This window comes from Macaca nemestrina, chromosome 5, assembly GCF_043159975.1.
Source record: "Macaca nemestrina isolate mMacNem1 chromosome 5, mMacNem.hap1, whole genome shotgun sequence".
Classification (NCBI taxonomy): Eukaryota; Metazoa; Chordata; class Mammalia; order Primates; family Cercopithecidae; genus Macaca; species Macaca nemestrina.
The window spans coordinates 151076575-151099409 of record NC_092129.1 but is presented as its reverse complement, the minus strand read 5'-3'; the positions used below and the strand labels follow the sequence as shown (position 1 = coordinate 151099409).

The window sequence follows — 22835 nt, the reverse complement described above, 5'->3', positions numbered from 1 at the left end:
CACTTGTAATCCCAGCACTTTGGGAGGCCAAGGCAGAAGAGTCACCTGAGGTCCGGAGTTTTCGGTAGAGATGGGGTTTCACTGTGTTAGCCAGGATGGTCTCGATCTCCTGACCTCGTGATCCACCCGCCTCGGCCTCCCAAAGTGCTGGGATTACAGATGTGAGCCACCACGCCTGGCCAAAAAATGTTTTTAAAAAATTAGCCAGGCATGGTGGCACACACCTGTAATCTCAGCTTCCTGGGAGGCTGAGGTAGGAGGATTACTTGAACCCAGGAGTTCGAGGCTATAGTGAGCTATGATTGCACCACCACACTCCAGCCTGAGTGACAGAGCAAGACCCTTTCTCTAAAAATAAATAAAATCATTTTTAGATTTTTTAAAAAAATTTACGTGCCGGATGCAGTGGCTCACGCCTGTAGTCCCAGCACTTTGGGAGGCCAAGGCAGGTGGATAATCTGAGGTCCGGAGTTTGAGACTAGCCTGACCAACATGGAGAAACCCTGTCTCTACTAAAAATACAAAATTAGCCAGGTGTGGTGGTGCATGCCTGTAATCCCAGCTACTCGGGAACCTGAGGCAGGATAATTGCTTGAACCCAGGAGGTGGAGGTTGCGGTGAGCTGAGATTGCACCATTGCACTCCAACTGGGCAACAAGAGTGAAACTCCATCTCAAAAAAGAAAAAATTTACATATACTTGATATACTAAAAATTATTTTATAGAATGTTCCTCAGGCCGGGCACAGTGGCTCAAGCCTGTAATCCCAGCACTTTGGGAGGCTGAGACGGGCGGATCACGAGGTCAGGAGATCGAGACCATCCTGGCCTACACGGTGAAACCCCGTCTCTACTAAAAAATACAAAAAACTAGCCGGGCGAGGTGGCGGGCGCCTGTAGTCCCAGCTACTCAGGAGGCTGAGGCAGGAGAATGGCGTAAACCCGGGAGGTGGAGCTTGCAGTGAGCTGAGATCCTGTCACTGCACTCCAACCTGGGCTACAGAGTGAGACTCCGTCTCAAGAAAAAAAAAAAAAAGAATGTCCCTCAATTTATATTTATCTGATATTTGCCATGATGAGATTGAGGTCACGCATTTTAAGCAAGAATACTACAGAAGTGACGTTGCGTCCTTCTCACTGCATCACATCAGGAGTTTACAATGTCAATGCATTAACTTTGATCACTTGGTTTCAGGGAGGTGTTTTTTGAGGGGGCTGAAAATCCCTTTGGGCTCCTTGAAATCACATCTGCTCTGCCCCAGAAGGCAAGTCCTGAAGCCAGGAGTCCAACACCCCAGTTTCATTCTCTCTCTCAGCCCCAGTGACCTTGATTCACCAACATCCAGCCTGCGTCGCAGCCCGTCATTGCAATCAAGTGGAGACAGAGTCAGTGGGAGACGTGACTTATCCAGCCCACAGGGACTGCTACCTGGGAGACCTGTGCAACAGCGCCGTGGCAAGCCACGTGGCCCCTGCATGCATTTTGGCTGCAGCAGCTACCGCCCTGACCTGTCTCTTACCAGGACTGTGGAGCGGGTAGTGGGAGTAGGAGTAGAGAAAGGAGGAAGGGAGCAAGGGAACAAGGGACATCCGAACATCTAATGTGAGAAGACAGGCATCCTTCTGTGAGTCATTAAAATCTATGCACCACTCTACAGCTGACTGGAAAATTGCATCTATCTTTGGTTGATGGGAGGACTTAAAGGGTAATATGGGGCATCCAGGTTCTAGTTTGGGGGTTACCAAGCAACAGCGGGCTTAATTACAGTGGTGCACTCCTTAACCAACTAAACCCCAAAGGACGATGGCTTCTCTGCCTTCTGTGGCTCCTGGATCCTGTTGCTAGGTTGAATCTTCCTTAGCAATGAGATTCACTGAGTGGGGTTGCCAGGGTTTTGCGAGCCTGAGTCTGGGTTTGCTCCCCTTTCTCCCATTTGCAACTTGGCTCCCAATAGGACTATTTTGAATTGAGAAAAGAAATGTAAAAAGTGTGATAGGTAAAAACTGCTTGGTGCCCTACTTACTAACCAGGCCAGGTGAGGCCTCTGACTCTAACCTGAGAGAAACTGAAGAAACAGGGTCTCGGGCCCCATCCCCATGTGCCTCTCCTATCCTTTCTGGAGAGCCCTCAAGCCAGGCTGCACCTTCTTCTTGGCAATACATCAGGGGTGTGGCCTAAATTTGGGATATGAGTTGTTGTGTGCCACCTGGAGACACTGGAAGGGAGGATGAAGACCTGAAAAACCTGTTTCTCCATTTGCCCCAGCCCAGCCTCCCAGGGAACCTCCCTGAAGGATTCCTGTGTAAGGGTGGGAGATTGAGAGTATTATTTCCTGGGAGGTGACCTGACCCTTAGGTCTTCTGATAATAAATGTGCATTTTATCAGACTCAGACATTTATTACTCAAAACGGAAAGAGGTCAGTATGGGGGATGGGGTATGTATGGGAGCCTGTACAGTGAGGTCATCAGGTCCTTGTGGGAGCCTTCACTGGGGACAAGACAGAAGCCCCATTTCAGGCCCAGATCCCAATCCCTTCTCAAGAAGGGGACAGTAGAGTGTAGGAAGCAAAGTGGGGAGCCCTTCTAGGAGCCAATGGAGGCCCTGGAAAGAAGTGGGAAGGGACCCGGAAAGAGCAGTGAAGGGTGTGAGGTGGGAAGGATGGATGAGGAGACCTCTCAGAACAGTGTTTAATGGGAGCTAGAGAGAGACCATTAAAGAAATGGGAGCTAGGAAGAGACTATTCTGTAAAACCAGGGGATATGGAGACACAGGGAGAGAGGCTCAGGCCAAGGCAGGTGGGAGGAGGGGCAGCCAATGGAATGAGTCTCAGTGCCGCAGCCAGAGGCCAAGGCCAGCCAAGGAGGTAAGGAAGACAAGGCCCAGGGCTGGAGTGGGCCGGGGGCCTGCACTGTTGCAGTTGTCCTTGTTGCAGCAGGTGGTGTTATATGTCAGGCCCAGCTTGCGGTTGGTTTGGTTGAAGGCCTCCTGACAGGGCTCTTCTGGTGTGCCACAGCGCAGATTGGAGAAAACCCACATCTTACCTAGGAGTGGGAATGGGCAGGGAATCAGCTAGGATGGGCACCTGGCATGCCTGTGTCCACCTCCCCACCCCATCCACCCACCTAGGCTTCCTTCCCTCCCAACTCTGTCCCTGGCCCTCCCCTTCTCTTTTCTCAGTCTGATCTTCCTCCTGCACGTCCTTACCCACCACTCCCCCAGTCCCGGTTCTATCACTTGCTGGCCATAAGGCCTTGGACCTGTTACTCTCTCTCTCTCTCTTTTTTTTTTTTTTCAAGACAGAGTCTTATTCTCACCCAGGCTGGAGTGCAGTGGTGCCATCTCAGCTCACTGCAACCTCTGCCTCCCAGGTTCAACCAATTATCCTGCCTCAGCCTCCCGAGTAGCTGGGATTACAGGCGCCCACCACCATGCCTGGCTAATTTTTGTATTTTTAGTAGAAATGGGGTTTCACCATGTTGGCCAGGCTGATCTTGAACTCCTGATCTCAAGTGATCCACCTGCTTTGGCCTCCCAAAGTGCTGGAATTACAGGCATGAGCCACCATGCCCGGTTGTGTTACTGTCTCTTTTTGAGGCCGTTTTCTCAATATAATAATAGCAACCACATCACAGGGTTGTCATGAACACTAATTGAAAAAAAGACATGCAAAGACATAGAATGTTGCACACAATCATCTTTGGCCAAATAATATCATTGCTATAATCCTCTGCTTCTCTGTCTCAGTCTTAGCCCCATTTGGGCCTCAATCCTGGCCATAGAGTCTCCCACCTCCCTGCTCTCCCCACTAAGGAAGGGGATGTTACCAAGGTATGCATGTGTTGTCAGGCATTGCTGTCCTGGCTCCAGGCGGCAGGACTGCCGGTCCACACAGCCCAGCACAGGGACCTTGTAGCAGGAGTGACAGCGAATGTCAGCTGGGAAGACACAAGTCAGGCTGAGGTGGTCTCTGACTTACCTGGGGATAAGCTGAGCTGGGGGCGGGGGTGGAGGGTGGAGAAGAGCCCATCACATAGGTGCTCCAACCTGTTTGGCTGTTTGGTCTAGTAAGCACAGAGCAGGTGAGTGATGCAGGGAAAATGGAAAGTAGGCGGCAGGTAAGGGTAGAGTTGTTGCTTTGTGAAAGACCCACGCCCTACATATCTTCCTTCACTCCACCCCGTTTGGAGATGAGTCAAGAGGGACAGAGCTATGAACAAAAACATGGGGCTGGAGATAGATGGAATGTGAGGAAGATACCATGGGGAAAGAATGTGGGTGGTGAAGGAGGAGATGGAAACTTAAAAGAAGAAGAAATAATAAAAATGAAAATCATGACTGTTACAACACTGTCAGAAATGTCTTGGAACTTGAGGTTGGCGAGAAAGCCATTTGTGGCCAGCTTTAGCAATTTACAATTTACTCTTCACATCCTGGAGCTGGCAAGAGTGTGGGAAGAGGAACCAGACCTGAATAGAATCCTCTCACCCCAGTAGCTCTTCAGCAGAAAGGAATGATGCCTGAGAGACAGATCACCAGATTCCATCCTAGCACCTTATCAAAATGGAGAGGGTGGATACAGAAGGCGGTACCCCAAAGTTCCTGCTTCAGTTAATTCAAGGTTTGGGCAGGCAAGTTTGGTGACGCAGGGTCCAAGGGTGGAGGAGCCTGGTAAGTGCACCTCAGTGAAATCCACCTCACCCTGGAGGTGAGTGGCCCAGGTGTCCCTTCTTCAGAAGGTTCACGAAAATGCTCTATCTCCATGGAGGCTCTTAGATGTCACTGCAACCATCTAGAAAGCTTGTATCCCTGGTAGGGGAGTGGGTATGCAACCCAGGAGGGGAGTAGAGGGTATCTAGGAAAGGCCATGGCTGAGGGACTGAACATCTGAGTCCCTGATGGAGTAGATGGGGAGGGTGGGCTACAAAAGAAGCCTGGGACTGGATGCCTAGGTCTTTGAGAGGACAACTTACTGAGCACAGCAGATAGAGAAGAAGGCAGGTAAGCTAGATTCTGGAGAGCTGCATATTGAAGTGGGGCTGGTTGGGGAACTGGATACCAGAGTTTCCAAAGAGGGGACACCTTGGAGTGGGGAACAGGGGACCCAGAGCCCTGGCAGGTGAGAGAAATGGGTCTGTCTTGGAGGTGGGGAGGATGGATGGAGACCTGGCATTTTGAGAAACAGAGCAAGGAGGCTGTCATAGGGAAGCCTGGTCTTGGTGGCATAGGAGACCTGAGCCAGTTGGGGCTGGGGGTGTTGGGATCCCGAGTGGTGGGTAGGGCAGGGAAGTGGGTAAAGCAGGGTGTAAAGGTCCTGACCAGGCAAACCAGGTCCTTGGGGCCCCCAGGTGCTCACCTGAGACCCAGCAGAGCAGAGCAGACAGGGTGAGCAGCAAAAGGGCTTTCATGGCGAGGATCCTGAGAATGGTGGCAACCACAGCAGCTGCTAAAGTAGAATCCAGCTCTGGGAGTTGAGTGGCCTTTTTGGAACTTATAAACCTAAAGGCTCCTCCCTTCACTGCCTCTGATAGCCCCTCCCTTCCCACTTACTACACAGCTGACCAGAGAAAAGACAAGGGGTGGGGAGGCACTGAGCAGGACAGAGTGGGAAGTAGGGATGGGAGAGAGGGATGGGGGAGGGCAGGTGCCACTAGTGGCCAATGCCATTGTGGTTCTTGGTTTCAGGCCAAGATGCCCTTCCTGGCCCCCTGCTAACAGTCCTGCTGCTGAGTCCTCTGAAGGAGCATCATCAAAGGCCTCTGTGATTTACAGTGTCCATGGTGGTAGCTTCTGCTGGTTCCTGGGAAATGGACAAAAGGATGAGGCCCAAATTAATTGCTGAATTTGGGTCCCTGGGTCCCTGCTGGACATTGATAGGGACATGCTGGTGGAAATTGGGGATGGAATGGGTCAAATTAATCTCCATTCAGGCCCCACTCGGTCTTTCCAATGCCTGCTCAGCCATCAGTGACTCACTGATGGCTTCTGTGATGCCATAGCAGCAGAGGCAGGGGCTGGGGCTACTCATCTAGGGGAGCCACCACAGGTCTGCTAAGTAGGGGCTGCCTCAGGCTCCCATGAAGGTTCTCAGGACGTCACCTCGGCTCCACTTGCACTTGGTGTGACCTTGTTGCTCCAGTCCAGCAGCAGCAATTGTCCTAGGTGTGGCTGTGTGCACCTGCTCCAAAGCACCTCCCTAGTCAAAACCTGCCAACTTGGGCAGGGCACCAAGGCAGGAGGAACAGCATGGGCACAGAGAGGTGAGGTAGAAGCTAAAATAAGAATAGAAATAGTAGGCTGGGGGGTGGTGGCTCATGCCAGCAGTCTCAGCACTTTGGGAGGCCGAGGTGGGTGGATCACAAGGTCAAGAGATCAAGACCATCCTGGCCAACATGGTGAAACCCCGTCTCTACTAAAAATACAAAAATTAGTTGGGTGTGGTGGTGTGCGCCTGTAGTCCCAGCTACTCGGGAGGCTGAGGCAGGAGAATCACTTGAATCCAGGAGGCAGAGGTTGCAGTGAGTCGAGATTGCACTCCAGCCTGGCAACAGAGCAAGACTCTGTCTCAAAAAATAATAATAATAATAAAAATAATAGAAATAGTAATAATAATGGCAAGTACTTACATAGTGATCCTACGTATTCTAAGCAGTTTACATGCATTACTTTATTTCGTTATCACAATACCCTACAAAATAGGGATTTTTGTTGTTGTTGTTGTTGTTTTTGAGACAGGGTCTGGCTGGCTCTGTCGCCCAGGCTGGAGTGCAATGGCCTGATCACAGTTCACTGCAACCAGGACCTCCTGAGCTCAAGCGATCCTCCCTCCTCAGCCTCGTAAGTAGCCTGGATTACAGGCGCGCCTGAAAAGTTAAGCAGGCAAAAGTGTTTATGTAAACTGGCCCGAGCACACATTTTAAGTGAGCACCATCTGAAGACTCTGAGTTTGCCTGCGAGGATTCCCAAAGGGATCTGGGTAGTTGGTGGCCCCGCCCCCTCTCTTATCGGAGCCCCCCAGCCCCTCCGTTCTCCTCACCCCCAACTTCCCTCCGGTCCCCCCCCAACCCGCCCCACGCCGCTGATTCGCTCGCAGCTTCTCCTCACCACATCCCAACCATGGCTGTGTTTCTGCAGCTGCTACCGCTGCTGCTCTTGAGGGCCCAAGGGAACCAAGGGGGTAAGCGATCCCTGGGAGAGTTGTGATAGATGCAGAGGGGCTAAAGCAAGAAAGGGGCCGCCTAGTAGGGTGGGTTGTGTGTGGGAAGATCCAGGATGGCTGGAGTGCAGAAGAGAGAAGAGAAAGAGGAGACGGGATGGGGGGTCGCCTTGCCCTATGGACCGGCCCTAACCACAGCCTCCGGCCTCTCCTAGCTTCTCTGGACGGCCGCCCTGGGGACCTGGTGAATCTCTCTTGCGTAGGAGTCTCTCACCCCATCCGCTGGGTCTGGGCGCCCAGCTTTCCGGCCTGCAAGGGCCTCTCCAAAGGACGCCGACCGATCCTGTGGGCCTCTTCGAGCGGGACCCCTACCGTGCCTCCCCTCCAGCCTTTTGTAGGCCGCCTTCGCTCCCTGGACTCTGGTATCCGGCGGCTGGAGCTCCTCTTGAGCGCGGGGGACTCGGGCACCTTTTTCTGCAAGGGCCGCCACGAGGACGAGAGCCGTACAGTGCTTCACGTGCTGGGGGACAGGACCTACTGCAAGACTCCCGGGCCTACCCATGGTAGGTCCAGGCCTGTGCGCACAAGGGAACTTAACTCCGACACATACCCGGAGGAGGGAAGAGGATGGAAGAGGGCCTTGGCTGGGGGTTCTTGAGCGGGAGAGCTGGCTCTCTCTCGTCAAACCCCTGACCTCAGCATCCCTCCCTGCCATGCCTTTCCCCCAGGGTCCCTGTATCCCCAGCTCCTGATCCCGCTGCTGGGCGCTGGGCTGGTGCTGGGACTGGGAGCTTTGGGCCTGGTCTGGTGGCTGCACAGGTGAGCAGGAGGGACCTGGCCTGGTTAAATGGGAGTGACCAGAGGTGGAAAGGGCAGGACCAGAACCTTCGCAAAAGAAAGAGCTAGACCTAGAGCTCTGGTCCTGTCTTGGCGAAGAATGGGAGAGGTCAAAGGTGGGAGCGAGGCTGCTGGCTGGTGAGTAGAGCCCAGCCAGAGGAGATGAGCTGGAAGTGCAGCAGAGTCAGAGCCTGGGCTGGACTGTCGGTGGGGGTAGAGTCTAAGTTGTTTCTGGTCTGAGCCTTCAAGTTGCTGGACTGTCCTTGGTGCGGCCTGAGTCCCAGGAGAACCAGTGAGACAAGACTGGTGGCTCTCAAAGACTCAAATGTCCCTTACAGGCGCCTGCCCCCGCAACCGATTCGACCACTCCCTAGATTTGGTGAGACTAACTCCACCCCGTTTTCTTTCTCCTACACACCCACTCCCCACCCCTCAATTCCTAAGTCTGAGCCCTTGCTGGGAACAGACATGTTGGTCACCTTCTCTCCATCCTTCAGCTCTGTCCCCCCCACATAGCTCCACTTGTGAAAACCGAGCCCCAGAGGCCAGTAAAGGAGGAAGAGCCCAAGATTCCAGGGGACCTGGACCAGGAACCGGTAAGGGCATGGGGATGGGAAGGGGATGGCCAGAATCTCTGAGGAATATGGACCAAAAAAAAAAAAGGCCTGAACCCCAAGGGAGACTGTGGAGACCATCTTGTCTTCCTGCCCTTCCTCCTCCAGAGCCTGCTCTATGCGGATCTGGACCATCTAGCCCTCAGCAGGCCCCGCCGGCTGTCCACAGTGGACCCTGCTGATGCCTCCACCATCTATGCGGTTGTAGTTTGAAGGGAAGCCCTTACTCCAAACCTCCCAAGCTAGGGGATCCCAGCTACCCATAATCCCTCTCCCCTCCTTGATCCCTCACCTGGAAGAGGAAGGCACCATGGTATAGAAATAAGTGCTAGACTGGGAGTCGGGAGACCTGGGCTCTAGGCTGTCTCTGCCACTGATCTTACTCCTAAACTTACTCACATCTCTCCTATAACCTCCATGTCTCCCTCACCACCGGTGTCGTCTGCATATCCAATCAAGCCCTAGCTCCTATCTCATGACATCAAAAGTCCCAGACAGTTGCCTTATCTCTTCCCTTCCCTTCACAGTCAAGCTTTGGAACCAGGGGCATACACCTGCCTCTTCCATTTTCTTCTCCTTCACTTTATCCCCACTGCTCATCTGTTGAAATTGCTTATCTGCTCTCCATAAGATTGCCAGTAACGTCCTAAGAGCCACACCCAGTAGACATTTTTAGCATTCATCTGGTTTGGTCTCCGATTACTCCATTCCTTTTTTTTTTTTTTTTGAGATAGAGTCTCGCTCTGTCGCCCAGGCTGGAGTGCAGAGGCATAATCTCGGCTCACTGCAAGCTCCGCTTCCCGGGTTCACGCCATTCTCCTGCCTCTGCCTCCTGAGTAGCTGGGACTACAGGCGGCTGCCAAGACGCCCAGCTAATTTTTTGTATTTTTGGTAAAGACGGGGTTTCACTGTGTTAGCCAGGATGGTCTTGATCTCCTGATCTCGTGATCCACCCGCCTCGACCTCCCAAAGTGCTGGGATTATAGGTGTGAGCCACAGCGCCCGGCCTGATTACTCCATTCTTTAAACTCTATTTTACTTTGTTGCTGGTGTTTTCTTTTTGGACTCCTCTTCCTTGCTCCATATCCCTACAGTATTCCCCATCATTCTAGGTTTGTCCCTTTCTGTTCTTCTGGGACACTCTCATCCACAGTCAGTCCTCAGCCCCCACCTCTGCAAATGACACCGAGAACTCTGTCTGGCTCAGATCTCAGATTTGGGATTAACAAACTTCCCCTTAAACATTCTGCCTGACTGACCTCAGGCATTTTGCACTCCGAATGTCAAACCCAACTCATTGTCATCTCTGAAGCTGCTCACTTAATTCTCCTCTGCATTCTCTTTAACAACCCAGTTGCCCAACCCAGAAACTGGGAGTCACGCAGACCTCCTTCCTCTCTTACTCCCACACAGTGAGCCATAAAGTCCAGTCTTTCTATCTTAACATCACTGTCAAACCCACACTCTATTCCATGACCAGTGCTGCCAAGTGAATGTACTCTCCTCACTTCCTTCCTGGATTACCCATAGCCCCACCTCATCCTCCTACCCTTGCTTTCCTCCCTGAAGTCAGAGAGATGCTACTCAAGAGATAACTGCTTCTGACAGCCCTTATTACAGAACTGAAGTACTCTCCTTAGCTTCAGCTCTGTGCCCACATGCCTTGGCTTTGGATACAACATACTACAGCACTTTGTCCACTCTCCAGGCTTATCTCTGTCACTCCACATGCACATCTTAGAAAATGCCAGCCTTAAGAGAATTCTCCCTAGCCCCAAAATGTCTTTGCCCAGTACAATTCCTTCTTTCTGTAGTACCGCTTTCCCTCCTCCACACTATCTGCCTGGCTAATTCTTATTTATCCTCAGTTCAAGTGTGGCCTTCTCTGGGAAGCTGATCCTCCTGGCCCACCCCTTGTATATACTTTGATGCCCTAGGGCACACCACCTTTATTTCCCTCATAGAAACAGCCTTCTGTAAATTGTTCCATCACATCACAACCTGTATTTCAATTTGTAAGAAATTTGCATGTACTGTGAGCTCCCCACCATCAGGAGACCAACCCTTTTGATACCATTACTAAGCCTCAGTAAATGAATGAATGAAAAATGAATGTCCCTGGAAGTGTCATTTCTTTTTCTTTATCAAATAGGGGTGGACTGGTAATCTACCAGTCTCTGAATCATCTGACTTTTAGATAAATTCAGTGAGCAATCCATCCGTACACTCTTTTCTCTGCCCTGGACACACTTCCCACGATAGAAATTCTGTCTTGTCCATCTTTTGCGCAAGTTCCTATGACATGGTTGGGCAATGAGTTGGTAAGTATCTAACAAGTTTTTTGAATGAGAGGCCTTCTTCCCTGCACTGACCCCAACCCCAGGTTTCAGCCCTGCCTTATCCCTTTGACCCAGTAAGACACCAGTCACAGCCCAGTCTAAAAGGTCAATTCTATTTTATTGGTTCTGAGAGGGAGGACTCACCCAGTGGCCCCTATCCTTTTCCCTACACTCTGCCCTCCCCCCATATTGAGATTCTCTCCCAACTACTGCCTACTCAGCATTCTCTATCTAACCCTCCTTCCCCTTCTGCTCCCTATACTATCCTACCCCTGGCCAGCAGTACCCCAAGGCCAGGCCCTCAGCTGTGGGGGCGTGTGCTGAGCACCAAGCAGAGGGAGCTGAGCCCGGCGCCAGCCTTCTCCAGTTCTGAGCAGGACACAGGTACCAGGGTGACATCAGAGAGCTTCTGCAGTGCCTGCACAGGGAGGACATGGAGTGGGGAGAGGGTAGTGAGACCTCAGGCTGAGCCAGGCCACTCTTCCAGCCAGCTCAGAGTGGCCCCACCCAGGCTTCTAGAGAAGGTACCCTTCCTCCCACTAGGAAAGCCTGAAACTCTTTTCTCTGATGGTGCTTGGTGTTGGAGTTCCTGCCCTCCCTCACCTCCTGGCTGTTGGGCAGATCCCCACCTCCACGGTGCAGGAGGAAAGGGGGCACACCAGGCAACCCAGGACGAAGAAAGAGACAGTCAGCAGCTGCGTCATCTGGGAGGGTCAGGGAAGCATATGGGTGATCAGTCAGTACTGCCATTGCCTGGAGGAAAAAGGAAGTGTTGCAGTCTCAGAACCTCTCCACAGCTGAGTCCGCCTGCTCAACCACCACTAAGGGCTAGGGAAAGACTGACATTTGTGCATAATAATGACAGCAAGCACATAGAGCTTACTGTATGTCAGACACTAAGTACTTTAGTTACCTTTGCTAATTTCCACCTTGGAATCACATGCAGTTATTTTCAACCTCCTACCTTCCCCAGCCCCTCCCCTTATCTGTCCTATCCATCCTTAGAGTAACAGTTTAGGTGCCAACTTTGGGGTTTCCTGAAACTCCGGAATAGCAAATTAATCACCCCTGTTCCTAGTCCCGCTGTTGTAACTTCTTATTTACTCGTGTGTTCTTTCATATAAGATGGACAGCCCAATGAGGGCAGGGGTTGGGGCTAATTTCCTAAGCCTCCTAGCTCCCTGCCTCCCTGGCCCAGAACCGCGCCCACTTTCGTTGGCCCCGCCCCCTCCTCACCCGGACAGCCTTTTGGGCAGCTTCGCTGCTGCCTGCCACAACAGTGCGAGGTCCCCCCATGCCGCAGAGACCACGCAGGTGTGAGGGACCCGAGACCGGCACAGTGGAGACGGCGAAGTCCTAGGGAGAGCGAGGGGAGGTTTTCAGGGGCGCGGGAGGGGTGATGGGATATCCTCAAACATAGGCTGCTCTGTGCCTCTCATTTTCCCCAGCGGGCTCCCAGGCCTTTCCGACCCCCCACCTGCACCCCGCTCCCTCCCTAGGCGGGTCCCGCTCCGCACCCGGAACGTATCCGCCACGATCTCAGCTCCTCGGTGATTGGTCCATTTGGAGAGGCCTACGAAAAACTCCCGGCCTGAGTCCGGGAGGCCGCGGAGGTTTGAGGGCGGGAATGAGTTGGAAACAAGGCTCGAGACGGCCGAGTCTCCCAAACTCTACTTCCCTGTGCCAAGACCCAGCTGGTGCCGCCCACCAGACTCACCGGTGAAGAGAACGTCAGTGCCATCCAGCGTCGCGTTCTCGTCTCCTATTTCCACAATTCGGAGCCCCAGGTCTTGCAGGGCTTTGCGGACTCCATCGACCTTAGGATAGGAGAAGAGGGCACGGAGCTGTGACACCCCCGTCCCCAATTCTTCCCCAAAGCCCCGACATCCAGCTCCTCCTGTCCTTCCCTATACCACACACTCGCCGTGGCGCTCACCTCTGGCCTACGAGCGGGGCTCCAGGGTCGCGTGATTAGGGCCGTGTCCCCTTGGATCACGGCTGTGTCGCCAAGCAGCGGTCCCAGCGGCAACGACTCCTCAGGTGGCAGTTCTAGCAGCTGTAGCCCCAGTCGCTGCCTCAGTTTACCTCCCAGCACCCCGTGCTCCCTTTGGGCTTTGGCCAGATCCAGAGCCGGAAGGCCAGCCCCCGCATCTTCCCCCGACGCCAGGCTCTCTGGGACTCCCCGGATCAGGGCATGGGAGCAGCGGCCCAGCCCCTCCCCCGGCGTCCCCATCCCATCCACACAGAAGCCCCCTCCAACCGCTCGAATTTCTTAGTTTTCTTGTTTCTTCACCTGTCTGGGAGAAGAAACAGAAAAGGAGGAGACAGAGAAAGACACATGCAGACAAGGGCGTTGGGGGTGGTTAAGAGCGCCCAGGTCTTCCTCCTGCCATCTCTGGGCGTCCCTCCCACTCCGCCCCACCCCCTCCAGACCTTCTGCTCCTGTCGACCCCACTCTACCCAGCACCCTCAGGGGTCAGATTCTTTAAGAGGAGCCTGAGGAACAAGGCTAGGGTGTCTAATCTCCAAAACACCTGTTGCCCCTGCTCGGGGGCTTCGTGAGGTCCCTGTCGGGCGCCCCTCTTGGCAGCCACTAGGATGCGCTCACTCCCCAAAAATGCAGCAGCCCCGCCCCCTTAACCCTCAGCTGCTCGCTACGGTAGGGGCTTGAAGTCCGGCCCGGGACCCGCAGGGGTTATGGGACAGAAGGAGAAAGCTGGAGAGTCAAGGGCTGGGGGATGGAAGTCTTGAATACCCGAAAGAGAAGGGAAAAAAGGTGGGTAGGAAGGGAGGAGTTCCAGCCTAAGGAGTTAAGCATCCTCTCTCCGCCCTGGCCGGTCACGCTGCCCCTAGCAAGACCTAGTATAAACCGGACTGAGTCCCAAAGGACTGGGAGAGGTCTAAAACGAAATGCGAGGGGCGGGGAAACAGGGGGCGTGGTTCCGGGGCGCTGGCGCTACTCCCGGCTCCAGGGCCGGGTTCCCCGTCTGTGTCCCAAAGTCCACCCCGCCTAGCTCCGCGCCCAAATGCCGGCTCCCCATACTTTGTCCGGTGCAGGCATGGGCCCGGCACCCCCAAACTCCGGCCCCCATACGGTTCAGGGCCTCCCACCCAAGACTCACCTCCAGCGGCCACCCCCACTCCTGTCGCGCTGTGATCTCGGCTGGGGCCCCACCCCCCGAGGATAGAGTTGGTGGAGAAGGGAGTCCCCGTCTTCAAGCCTCAGGGACTAGGAGCTCTGGCTTTTAGGGGGTCCTTGGGTAGGCGAGCTCATATACTACGATGGGGCGGGGGCGCGACGGTCTGGCGGCTCCGGGGCATTGTCTAAGCGGGACGGGGCGGGGCTTCTTTGGGCCACGCCCATTCCGCCCTGCTAAGCCGCGCCCACTACATCCAGACTGCGTCCCCTTTGCCAGAAATCGGCGCCGCCCAGCGAGCGCTGCCCAGGCCCACCCAGATCTGGCCGGCCCTAGTGTCGGGGCTGCAAATGCTTCGTAGACCTCACAACAGCGCAACGGCGGACCGGCACGAAAAATAGCCCCCACCACAAACATTTCCCTTCTTAATTCCTGGCTTCTGCCCTGAGCTCAAGATCACTGACCCACCCCTCATTCCATATCACCCACACTTCAAACCCCCAATGCGTAAAAACACTTGATTTTTATTCTGTATTTTATTACTGAAATATGTTGTTCTACCCATCCCATCCCACAATAAAAATCTCACTCAGGCCCCCCATTTCTTTCCCTCATCCCCTCTTCCATCACACCATCCCGGAATAAGTGATCCAGGATTCCCTGACCACTGGCCATTTTGGAGTGTGTCCATTGGGTAGCAATGTGGAAACCACCAGGGCCTTTGTGAAGAAAATAGAGGGGGTTGAGGGAGTCCCAGGAGGGGCTTATTTGAGGGCCTTGGCCACTTGCTCATAGGCGAGCTCGATCTCCTCATCATCTGGACAGGTGGAAGCGAATTCTTCCCGCGCGTAGGCATTGCTCAAGTACCGATGCACTCCCCGGAAGACCTCGGGGATGGTGAATCCCCGGTACTTCTTACACACCACCTGAGGATGGGGAGAGGAGAGGGACCAACATGTTAGCCCCAGGGAAGCCACCTTGGCTGCTACGCTGGCCTTTCCCTTCTCCCCAGGCTGACATGATAAAACCAGCTCAACTCCTTACTGTCTTGTACCATCGTTAGCCCTCCTTTTCACTTACTGAAATCCTGGCTTTTAATAACCAGCCATTTTTCCTGAGTTTTTAAAACCTGAGATATAATTTACATATCATAAAATTCTCCTCTTGAATTTCCACAGTGACTTTTTTCCCCCATACCACTTCAGGCACTGACACAGTGACTTTTGTCCTTATTTTTCATCAGACTTTTTTTTTTGAGACGAGGGAGTCTTGCTCTGTCACCCAGGCTGGAGTGCAATGGCATGATCCGGGCTCACTGCAACCTCCGCCTCTCAGGTTCAAGTGATTCTCCTGCCTCAGCCTCCCGAATAGCTGTGATTACAGGTGCCCACTGCGGATAATTTTTGTAATTTTAGTAGAGATGGGGTTTCACCATGTTGGCCAGGCCGGTCTCAAACTCCTAACCTCAGGTGATCCACCAGCCTTGGCCTCCCAAAGTGTTGGGATTATAGGTGTGAGCCACTGTGCCCAGCCCATCTGACTTCATCATATATTCTTAACTTTCTTTTTTTTTTTTTTTTTTTTTTTGAGACGGAGTCTCGCTCTGTCGCCCAGGCTGGAGTGCAGTGGCGCGATCTCGGCTCACTGCAAGCTCCGCCTCCTGGGTTTACGCCATTCTCCTGCCTCAGCCTCCTGAGTAGCTGGGACTACAGGCGCCCGCCACCGCGCCCGGCTAATTTTTTGTATTTTTAGTAGAGACGGGGTTTCACCGTGGTCTCGATCTCCTGACCTTGTGATCCGCCCGCCTCGGCCTCCCAAAGTGCTGGGATTACAGGCGTGAGCCACCGCGCCCGGCCTTATTCTTAACTTTCATGTGAATATTTTATTGTCTCAGATTTCAACCCTTTGAGAGCAAGGCCCAGTCACCATACACTTGTGTATATTTCAATGCTTAGTACATGGATGTTCACTACATAGTTGTGTGGCAGACTGACGTCAGGCCCATGTTGCACAAACTAAACCATAGCTTTGAGGCTATGACAAAAACATGGGAACCAGCAGTTTTGATCTTCCACAAGAGGAAGTGAAGATTGAAGCTATAAAGAAAGTTAAAGCTTTGACTTTAGGAAAAGCCTGCTCTATCTAATCTGGGAATTTGGCAGTGATACCGAGACAGGAAGAGCATTCTTCAAAAGTAATACTGGGATGTATTCCTCTTTGGTAGTCTGTTTGCACCCATGACTTATATCATGGAATATAATTATCTCAAGCAGTGGTCTTGCCAGCAATGACTGCTGCAAAGGACTGGGGTGGGGTCTGCCATTGGTAGCAATTTATAAAAACCACAATAAGAAAGAAGCCATCTTCAGAGTGGTTGTCAGGGGAAGCCCATGTGGGAGCTCCTTAAAGGGCCATCCCAGTGGTCATCCTCTCCTCCCGCAATAACCACACACCTGTACTATGTGTAACTTTGGCAACAGGTTGCAGTCAGCCAGGGTGAGCTCGTTGCCATCCAGAAACTTCCTCTGAGAGACACCTTCATCTTCAGCACTGGTTTCATCCACTTCTTCTGGGAGGGGCGATGTTAAGTAATTGTCTAAAACCTTCAGGGCTTTCAGGAGTCCCTTCTCCAGATCTGTGCAAGAGAGGGAATTGATTAGAACTTCAGGAAAAGATTGACATAGTCTGAAAAGGCCCGTTGGGGGTAGATACTAATGGTGAGTCCAAAATAATAATAGCTAACACTCATTTACTTTTCTATGTGTTATTCTAAGCACTTTACATTTTATTTTATTTTACTTTATATTATTTTATTTTAGATGGAGTCTTGGTCCGTTGCCCAGGCTGGAGTGCAGTGGCATGATCCCGGCTCACTGCAGCCTCTGCCTCCCATATTCAAATGATTCTCCTGCCTCAGCCTCCTGAGTAGCTGGGATTACAGGTGCCTGCCACCACACCTGGCTAATTTTTGTATTTTTTTTTAGTAGAGCCCAGTCATGTTGGCCAGGCTGGTCTCCAATTCCTAACCTCAGGTGATCCGCTCACCTCGGCATCCCAAACTGAGCACTTTACATTTTAAAAACTGATTTATATCGCCAGGTGCAGTTGCTCACGCCTGTAATCCCAGAACTTTGGGAGGCCGAGGCAGATGGATCACCTGAGGTCAGGAGTTCAAGACCAGCCTGGCCAACATGGTGAAACCCCGTCTTTACTAAAAGTACAAAAATTAACTGGGCATGGTGACGCACGTCCGTAATCCCAGCTACTCAGGAGGCTGAGGTAGGAGAATAGCTTGAACCTGGCAGGTGTAGGTTGCAGTGAGGTGACTGAGACACTGCACTCCAGCCTGGACGACAGAGTGAGACTCTGTCTCCAAAAAAATAACAAAACAAAAAACTTATTTATATGAAATTGTTATCCTAATTTTGTGGATCTGGAAATGGACTTAGAGGTGAAATGATTGCTCAAAATTATACAGCTAGTTGGATTTGTACTCAGGCAATCTGGATCTAAAGTGATGATTGTTCTTAAGCATAATCCTATTCTGCCAGAAAACAGGCCAGCAGACAACTAATGTCCCCAGTGGAGCAAAAGAGGCTAGGGAACAAATGAGAAAGGCTTAAAAGTCCTGGCCAATAAAAATGCAGGGAAATACAGAGGTAAAGCAAAAATGGGAAGCTGGGGGAAATTTACCAACATCTGCTTCATCTCCCTGATATCGGAACTTCCAGGTGCCCCTAATGTCTCCTACCCGCTGGGTCCTCTCTATTCCTCCCAGGACCCAGGCCTCTGACCCACAGGACTCACTATCATTGAGTGCTGGGTTTGAATTCTTGATGTAGGCAGAAAATTTGGCAAATATGTCCAGCCCAGCAGTGTTGGACTCAGGGTTCAGAGCTGCCAGCTTGGGGTACCTGAAAGCCAATGGGAAAAATGAGGTAAGATGTCTTCCTGGGAGGAACCTCAGCTAGCTCCCCTGCCCCAGCCCCACCACCATCTCTGTTTCCCATTCTGCTACCTGTCTGTTTCCCAGAATCTCCCTGCTCCACCTCTCCACTTTCTGAGTGCCACTATACCTGGGAGGGCACAGCACTGCCTCCAGAAATTCCTCAATCTTGTTGGTGTCTGTGTGCACTTCAGTGCCATACAGCAGGAATGGGAGCTGCCCTCCTGGGCACAGCTTCTGCACTGTCTCAGTCCGCCTGGAGAAAGGATTAGGCATCAGGACTGGAAATGAGGGTCAGGGAGAACCAGAAAGGGGGAATGGAGGACGTGGGATAAGAAAGGGACTCCAGGAGGAGGGCAAAAATGTTCACGACAGAAGGACTCGGGTGCGTGAGTGTGTGTTTGCACACATGTGTACACAAGGGGTGTTTCAAGGAACAGAAGCAGGCCTACCTTTTGGTGTCAACGGTGGTAACATTGAAGGTGACTCCCTTGAGCCACAGTACCATGAACAGTCTCTGGGAGAACGGGCAGTTCCCAATCTTGGCCCCATCACTACCAGCCTGAAAAGCAACCCCAACCCAAGGTTATGCCTGGTGCACCCCACCAATCCCTAGGCCAGTCTCTGCATTCCCACTCCCAGACCAGCTGTTTTCTGCCTAGTCATGACACATACACTGTCCCCTCACTATGGGCTCTTCGCCCTTGGGCCTGGGTCAAACCTAAGGCAGATCAATAGGAAATTTTTTTTGCAAAGGCAGGCTTCTGGTTCCCCAGAGACTGAGGACAGGTGGGAGGTAAGTAAAGGGAGGAGGTCCTGGAGAACTTGGGAGGATCTGAATCCTAGAGAGGGAAGGGTGTGGAACTTCAGTGAGGCCAGAGTTGTAGGCTAGAAGCCTGGATTTCTGGGTTCCTGAAGGCAGTAGAGTCTGAAGACAGGAGAGGTGGGGTGGGGTCTGGGAGCCAGAGCTTTGGTTCTCTAAACCTCCAACCCAAGCTGTCTTTGGCAGCCGGGTAGGGAGTCTAGTCAAGGGGCCCTGGGCCTTGCCCTAGAGATATGGAGGGCCCCACAGAGAGGGGCTGCCCTCTAATTAGCAAGTAGTGACCTCATTGGCCCAAGGGACACCTCCCCCTAAGCTGAGGGTGATTCATCTCTCTGTCTCCAGCTTCCTTCCTGTCAAGGATGTGGGGGAAGGGACCATGAGGATGAGGCCTGGGCAGCTAAGGCTACCCCCTAACCCGCTGCCAGGGTCTCCCAGCACAAGTCCTCTGACTGCAATAACTATCCTCTCACAGGACACAGGGCCGGAATCTCTGCGGCACAGCCTCACCCAGGAGTAAAAATAGCCCCAGAGGCGAATGTGAGGGTGAGGTGGGGACCACACCTAAGGGGGTGGACCCAAGCACACTCTGACTTCCCCCGGCCCAGGGAGAGGGAATGGCTGCCCGAGAAACCCAAGCACAAGGGAGAGGGAGACACAGGCAGAGACACACAAAGATGAGAGAAACAAAAGCGGGGAAGGGGAAAGAAAGGCGGCAGGAAAGTGGAGGGTGGGGAGACATGCATGCCAACAGAGAGACACAAACAGAGCAGAGAGGAGGACGCTGTTACAGAAGGGAGAGAGGGGCATAGACAGGAGGTCCCCAGACTGGGGAAAGAATGCAGCAGCGGTAGGGAGGGGACCGGCCGCTGGAATCAGAGGGGAGCTGGGCAACACCGAGAAGCCTGCTGCCTGCAGTTTTGCTACCCAAATGCCATAGGACCATCTCTCCTCACCCACACCCGCAGAGAGAGGAGAGAGTTGGGGCAAGTCTTCTACTTCTCCAACTCCCAAATCCCAAAATGCCCTAACTGAGCTCTCTTCCTCTATGTGATCTCTCTCCCACCCATCCTTGTGGTAGCTACTCACGTCTTCTTGCCACCTCCCCTTCTCTCCCTTTCCCCAGTCCTGCGGATATTCGATGCCACCCCATCACCTCTCTAGCTCTGCTTTTCGAACTCTGATCCCAGTCTCCTGTTTTGTTCCACCCCCTCAAAGCTTCCCAATTTACTTGCTCTCACTCTCAGGCCTCTCTCAACACACACTCTTCCCTGAAATGTCTCCAGCCACACACACACACACACCCCTCCCCTGCTACACTACTCACCCTCAGATCTTGTAGGGACACATGTCCTAACTGAGGTTCCCCTCTGTCCCTTCTAAACCCTGCTGGGCCCCCACTGTCCCTTCACCAGCTTGCTCCCTACCCCACCCCACTCTCACTTTTGGGAATTCTCCTTTTTCTCTACTTCCCTTCTTTTAGGCTGCTAGAAACTTGCACTTTTACAAACTTTTCAGGGTTGATCCTAGAACTCTCATTACTTGCTAACAAGTTAATGTCTTCCCCTCTCAAAACCACCCCTCAACCAAAGAGGGCATGTGGGATTGGGGGTGGGAGCCAAGGAGGGAAGGGATTAGGGAGTTAAGGCTGGACCGAGGGAAACGTGGGAGTTGGCTTCCAGGAATTTGGGTGGCTGAGGAGAGAAGCGTTCTTACCTTCACGAACAATTCGACCTGCGGTTGTTCTTCAGCCATGGTTGCGTCGGGGACCAGGAAGTGGCCGTCGCTGGGGGAACTGGGAGGGGCTGGGGCCAGGGAAGGCGGGTCTCACACTCAGGGATTCTCTCCCCTAGACCCAGGGCTGTCCCTTCAGTGCAACACAAGCTCAATCAGACCCTATTTGCTCCCAAACTCGGCCTCCCCACCAGCCCAACACACCCCACACCCAGCTCCTCCAGCTCGGTCCCCTCCCAGGCTGGATCAGAGAGCCGCTGACTCACCGAGCGGCCCCGCCCTGAACCTGGGGAGGGGACTGGAGGGGGGCGGGACTCGACGATGTAGGGAGTGGGTCCGGAAGGGGAATCCTCGGATCTCCCACAGGATGGGGATGGGGGTGTTAAGGAGGAGTCCTGAAAACCTCCTTGTTTGTCCGACTTCTCCTGAACACAAGACTCTTTTCTGCCTCAGTTTCCCTGCTTCATTAACCTGAGTACAACCCAACTGACCCTCATATAAAAAACTTGACACTAGCAGCTTAGGCACACCCGTGAAGATCCAGGGATGCGGCCTTTGAATGGAAAGGTGGTTGTTTAATCCTCCTGCATTTCTTCCAGACTCCACTCCAAATTCTGGGTTGCTGGGACTGTGGTCTGAGAGAAGAACTCGGAAGTGGAAGGCTGGGACTGCAGATAGGAACCGTTAGCCATGCAGCCTGGGATTAGGGAAGGGGTGACGCCAGCACTTCCTGAGCTGCCCAGACTGGTGTCTCAGTAGGTCCTGTGCCCCCCACAGTCTACTGTCTGCAGGCCCAGCTCAGCACTAAGATTTGCAGTCCTTGTGGCCTAGACTTGGGATTGGGTATAGAAAGTAGAGTTAGCGGCCGGGCGAGGTGGCTCACACCTGTAATCCCAGCACTTTAGGAGGCCGAAGGGGGTGGATCACCTAATGTCAGGGAGTTCAAGACCAGCCTGGCCAACATGGTGAAACCCCATCTCTACTAAAAATACAAAAACTTGTCAGGCGTGGTGGTGAGTGCCTGTAATCCCAGCTACTCGAGAAGGCGGAGGCGGGAGAATCACTTGAACCCAAGAGGTGAAGGTTGCAGTGAGCCGAGGTGGTGCCATTGCACTTCAGCCTGGGCAATAAGAGCGAAACTCTGTCTAAAAAAAAAAAAAAAAAAAAAGAAAAGAAAAAGAAAATAGAGTTAGGGATAGGAAGGGAGATGACCAAGTCTTTTGCAAAGGAAACAAAAAGCTGAGGGAAGGGGCTTTGTCGCAGGGAGAGGTCTGTTCCTGTAGCTTGGTCAGCTTTGTGCTTCCACTTATGCTTCCTATTGGGGCCCCTTCCTGTGCCCTTTGTCCTCTTCTCACTGACAGGTTGCCTTGGAGATGGGGCAGAGGGGTGGGATTATCATGGCCCTGAGACAGAGCTGCCCCAATCCTGAAGTATGTGTATAGGGGGTGGGGCAGGGGTGTTGTTAGCTGGTCCTGTCATGGGCATAAAGAAAGATCAGACAGAATAGTGGGAGTGGAGTCCTTGGGGACACCTAAATAAATAAGTGGGGAGGACACAGGAGGAGCAGCTCTCTACCCAGTAACCTTGATTTCTATTAAACCTTTTATGACCTGCTGAAAAAATAAACCTGGAATTCCAGCCTCCATATCCTGAATTTCTCTCCTGTCCAACCATCCCTTTTTTATCCTGCTCTTCACCCTCTGTCCAACAAAAGACCTGGTTTTCAGTTCCAGAAAACCATGGTGGAGTGCAAGAACACAGAAGCAAAACAGGGCTTGAAACTTAAAGAAAGGGAGAGACTTGGGGGAGGAGTGGGGTGGAATGACGTGATGTGCTGCTGGAAACCAGCAGTTGGTGGTTTCCTCTTGTGCTTCCTCTTCTGTGGGTTTTATCTTGCCTGTGGGAGGGCCTTTTTCTCTCCTTCCGACAGAAAGGCTATCTTTGGTGTTTGTTCCCTTGAACTGTAACATCCTATAAGGATATGATTCCATGACTATATGTGTGTGAATTCCCTCTATGGTGACCCTCAAAATCTGCACACAGGACCCCTTCCCACTGAGGGGAGGGGATCAAAGCAACTCTACTTCTCAGGGTCCTCTCCTGTTCCAACTGGTCTGTGTCCAAGAGAAGCCTTAAGTAAATGGGGCCAGCTTGAAGATCAGACAGGTTTGGCAGCCTCTCCCCTGCCTCTCTTTTCTCTCCTACAGCTTTATAGCTACAGCTGCCTTGATATCAATAATGACTTTGGCTGGC

At 52.7% G+C, this 22835-nt stretch overlaps 5 protein-coding genes across 25 annotated transcripts in view; 2 read left to right on the top strand and 3 right to left on the bottom strand.

Moving 5' to 3' along the window:
* LOC105497620 (lymphocyte antigen 6 family member G6F) overlaps positions 1-2430 on the top strand; it is a 32300-nt gene extending 29870 nt beyond the window's left edge. For 6 of the 13 annotated variants that reach the window (XM_011768859.3, XM_011768855.3, XM_011768856.3 and 3 more), the window contains one exon: positions 1195-2419. In XM_011768859.3, coding sequence (XP_011767161.2) covers positions 1195-1601 — 407 coding nt within the window. In that variant the 3' untranslated portion in view covers positions 1602-2419. Of the gene's footprint in view, positions 1-1194 lie in introns of all 13 variants that reach the window. The other 7 variants (XM_011768853.3, XM_011768854.3, XM_071097282.1 and 4 more) reach the window with 6 other exon arrangements.
* Positions 2370-6293, bottom strand: LOC105497624 (lymphocyte antigen 6 family member G6C). 2 transcript variants are annotated; one of them, XM_011768867.3, is made up of 4 exons: positions 6099-6293; positions 5356-5799; positions 3827-3937; positions 2370-3043 (listed from the first exon to the last, which is right to left on the bottom strand). In XM_011768867.3, the coding sequence occupies exons 2-4, from the start codon at positions 5405-5407 to the stop codon at positions 2829-2831; spliced, it is 378 nt and encodes a 125-aa protein (XP_011767169.1). In that variant the 5' UTR covers positions 5408-5799; positions 6099-6293; the 3' UTR covers positions 2370-2828. The 2 variants fall into 2 exon arrangements, with proteins under 2 accessions (XP_011767169.1, XP_011767168.1); XM_011768866.3 differs by lacking the exon at positions 6099-6293 and having other exon boundaries at positions 5356-5935.
* A 769-nt stretch (positions 6294-7062) lies between these two features.
* On the top strand, positions 7063-9311 carry MPIG6B (megakaryocyte and platelet inhibitory receptor G6b). 5 transcript variants are annotated; one of them, XM_011768847.2, is made up of 6 exons: positions 7063-7176; positions 7371-7718; positions 7884-7974; positions 8331-8371; positions 8509-8588; positions 8715-9311. In XM_011768847.2, exons 1-6 carry the CDS (start codon positions 7116-7118, stop codon positions 8817-8819), a joined length of 726 nt encoding a protein of 241 aa, XP_011767149.1. In that variant the 5' UTR covers positions 7063-7115; the 3' UTR covers positions 8820-9311. The 5 variants fall into 5 exon arrangements, with proteins under 5 accessions (XP_011767149.1, XP_011767150.1, XP_011767151.1 ...); XM_011768848.2 differs by having other exon boundaries at positions 8490-8588; XM_011768849.2 differs by lacking the exon at positions 7884-7974 and having other exon boundaries at positions 8490-8588.
* Positions 9312-11044: 1733 nt separating this feature from the next.
* Positions 11045-14288, bottom strand: LOC105497616 (DDAH family member 2, ADMA-independent). Of its 4 annotated transcripts, none has more exons than XM_011768842.2 (7): positions 14068-14288; positions 12882-13242; positions 12663-12762; positions 12463-12536; positions 12182-12301; positions 11549-11698; positions 11045-11363 (listed from the first exon to the last, which is right to left on the bottom strand). In XM_011768842.2, exons 2-7 carry the CDS (start codon positions 13176-13178, stop codon positions 11247-11249), a joined length of 858 nt encoding a protein of 285 aa, XP_011767144.1. In that variant the 5' UTR covers positions 13179-13242; positions 14068-14288; the 3' UTR covers positions 11045-11246. The 4 variants fall into 4 exon arrangements, with proteins under 4 accessions (XP_011767144.1, XP_011767145.1, XP_070953386.1 ...); XM_011768843.3 differs by lacking the exon at positions 14068-14288 and adding an exon at positions 13379-14008; XM_071097285.1 differs by lacking the exon at positions 14068-14288 and having other exon boundaries at positions 11549-11649; positions 12882-14025.
* Positions 14289-14599: 311 nt separating this feature from the next.
* On the bottom strand, positions 14600-20835 carry LOC105497615 (chloride intracellular channel 1). Its single transcript, XM_011768840.3, has 6 exons — positions 20565-20835; positions 18481-18590; positions 18159-18284; positions 17890-17996; positions 16536-16717; positions 14600-15008 (listed from the first exon to the last, which is right to left on the bottom strand). The coding sequence occupies exons 1-6, from the start codon at positions 20601-20603 to the stop codon at positions 14847-14849; spliced, it is 726 nt and encodes a 241-aa protein (XP_011767142.1). The 5' UTR covers positions 20604-20835; the 3' UTR covers positions 14600-14846.
* Positions 20836-22835: the final 2000 nt, after the last annotated feature.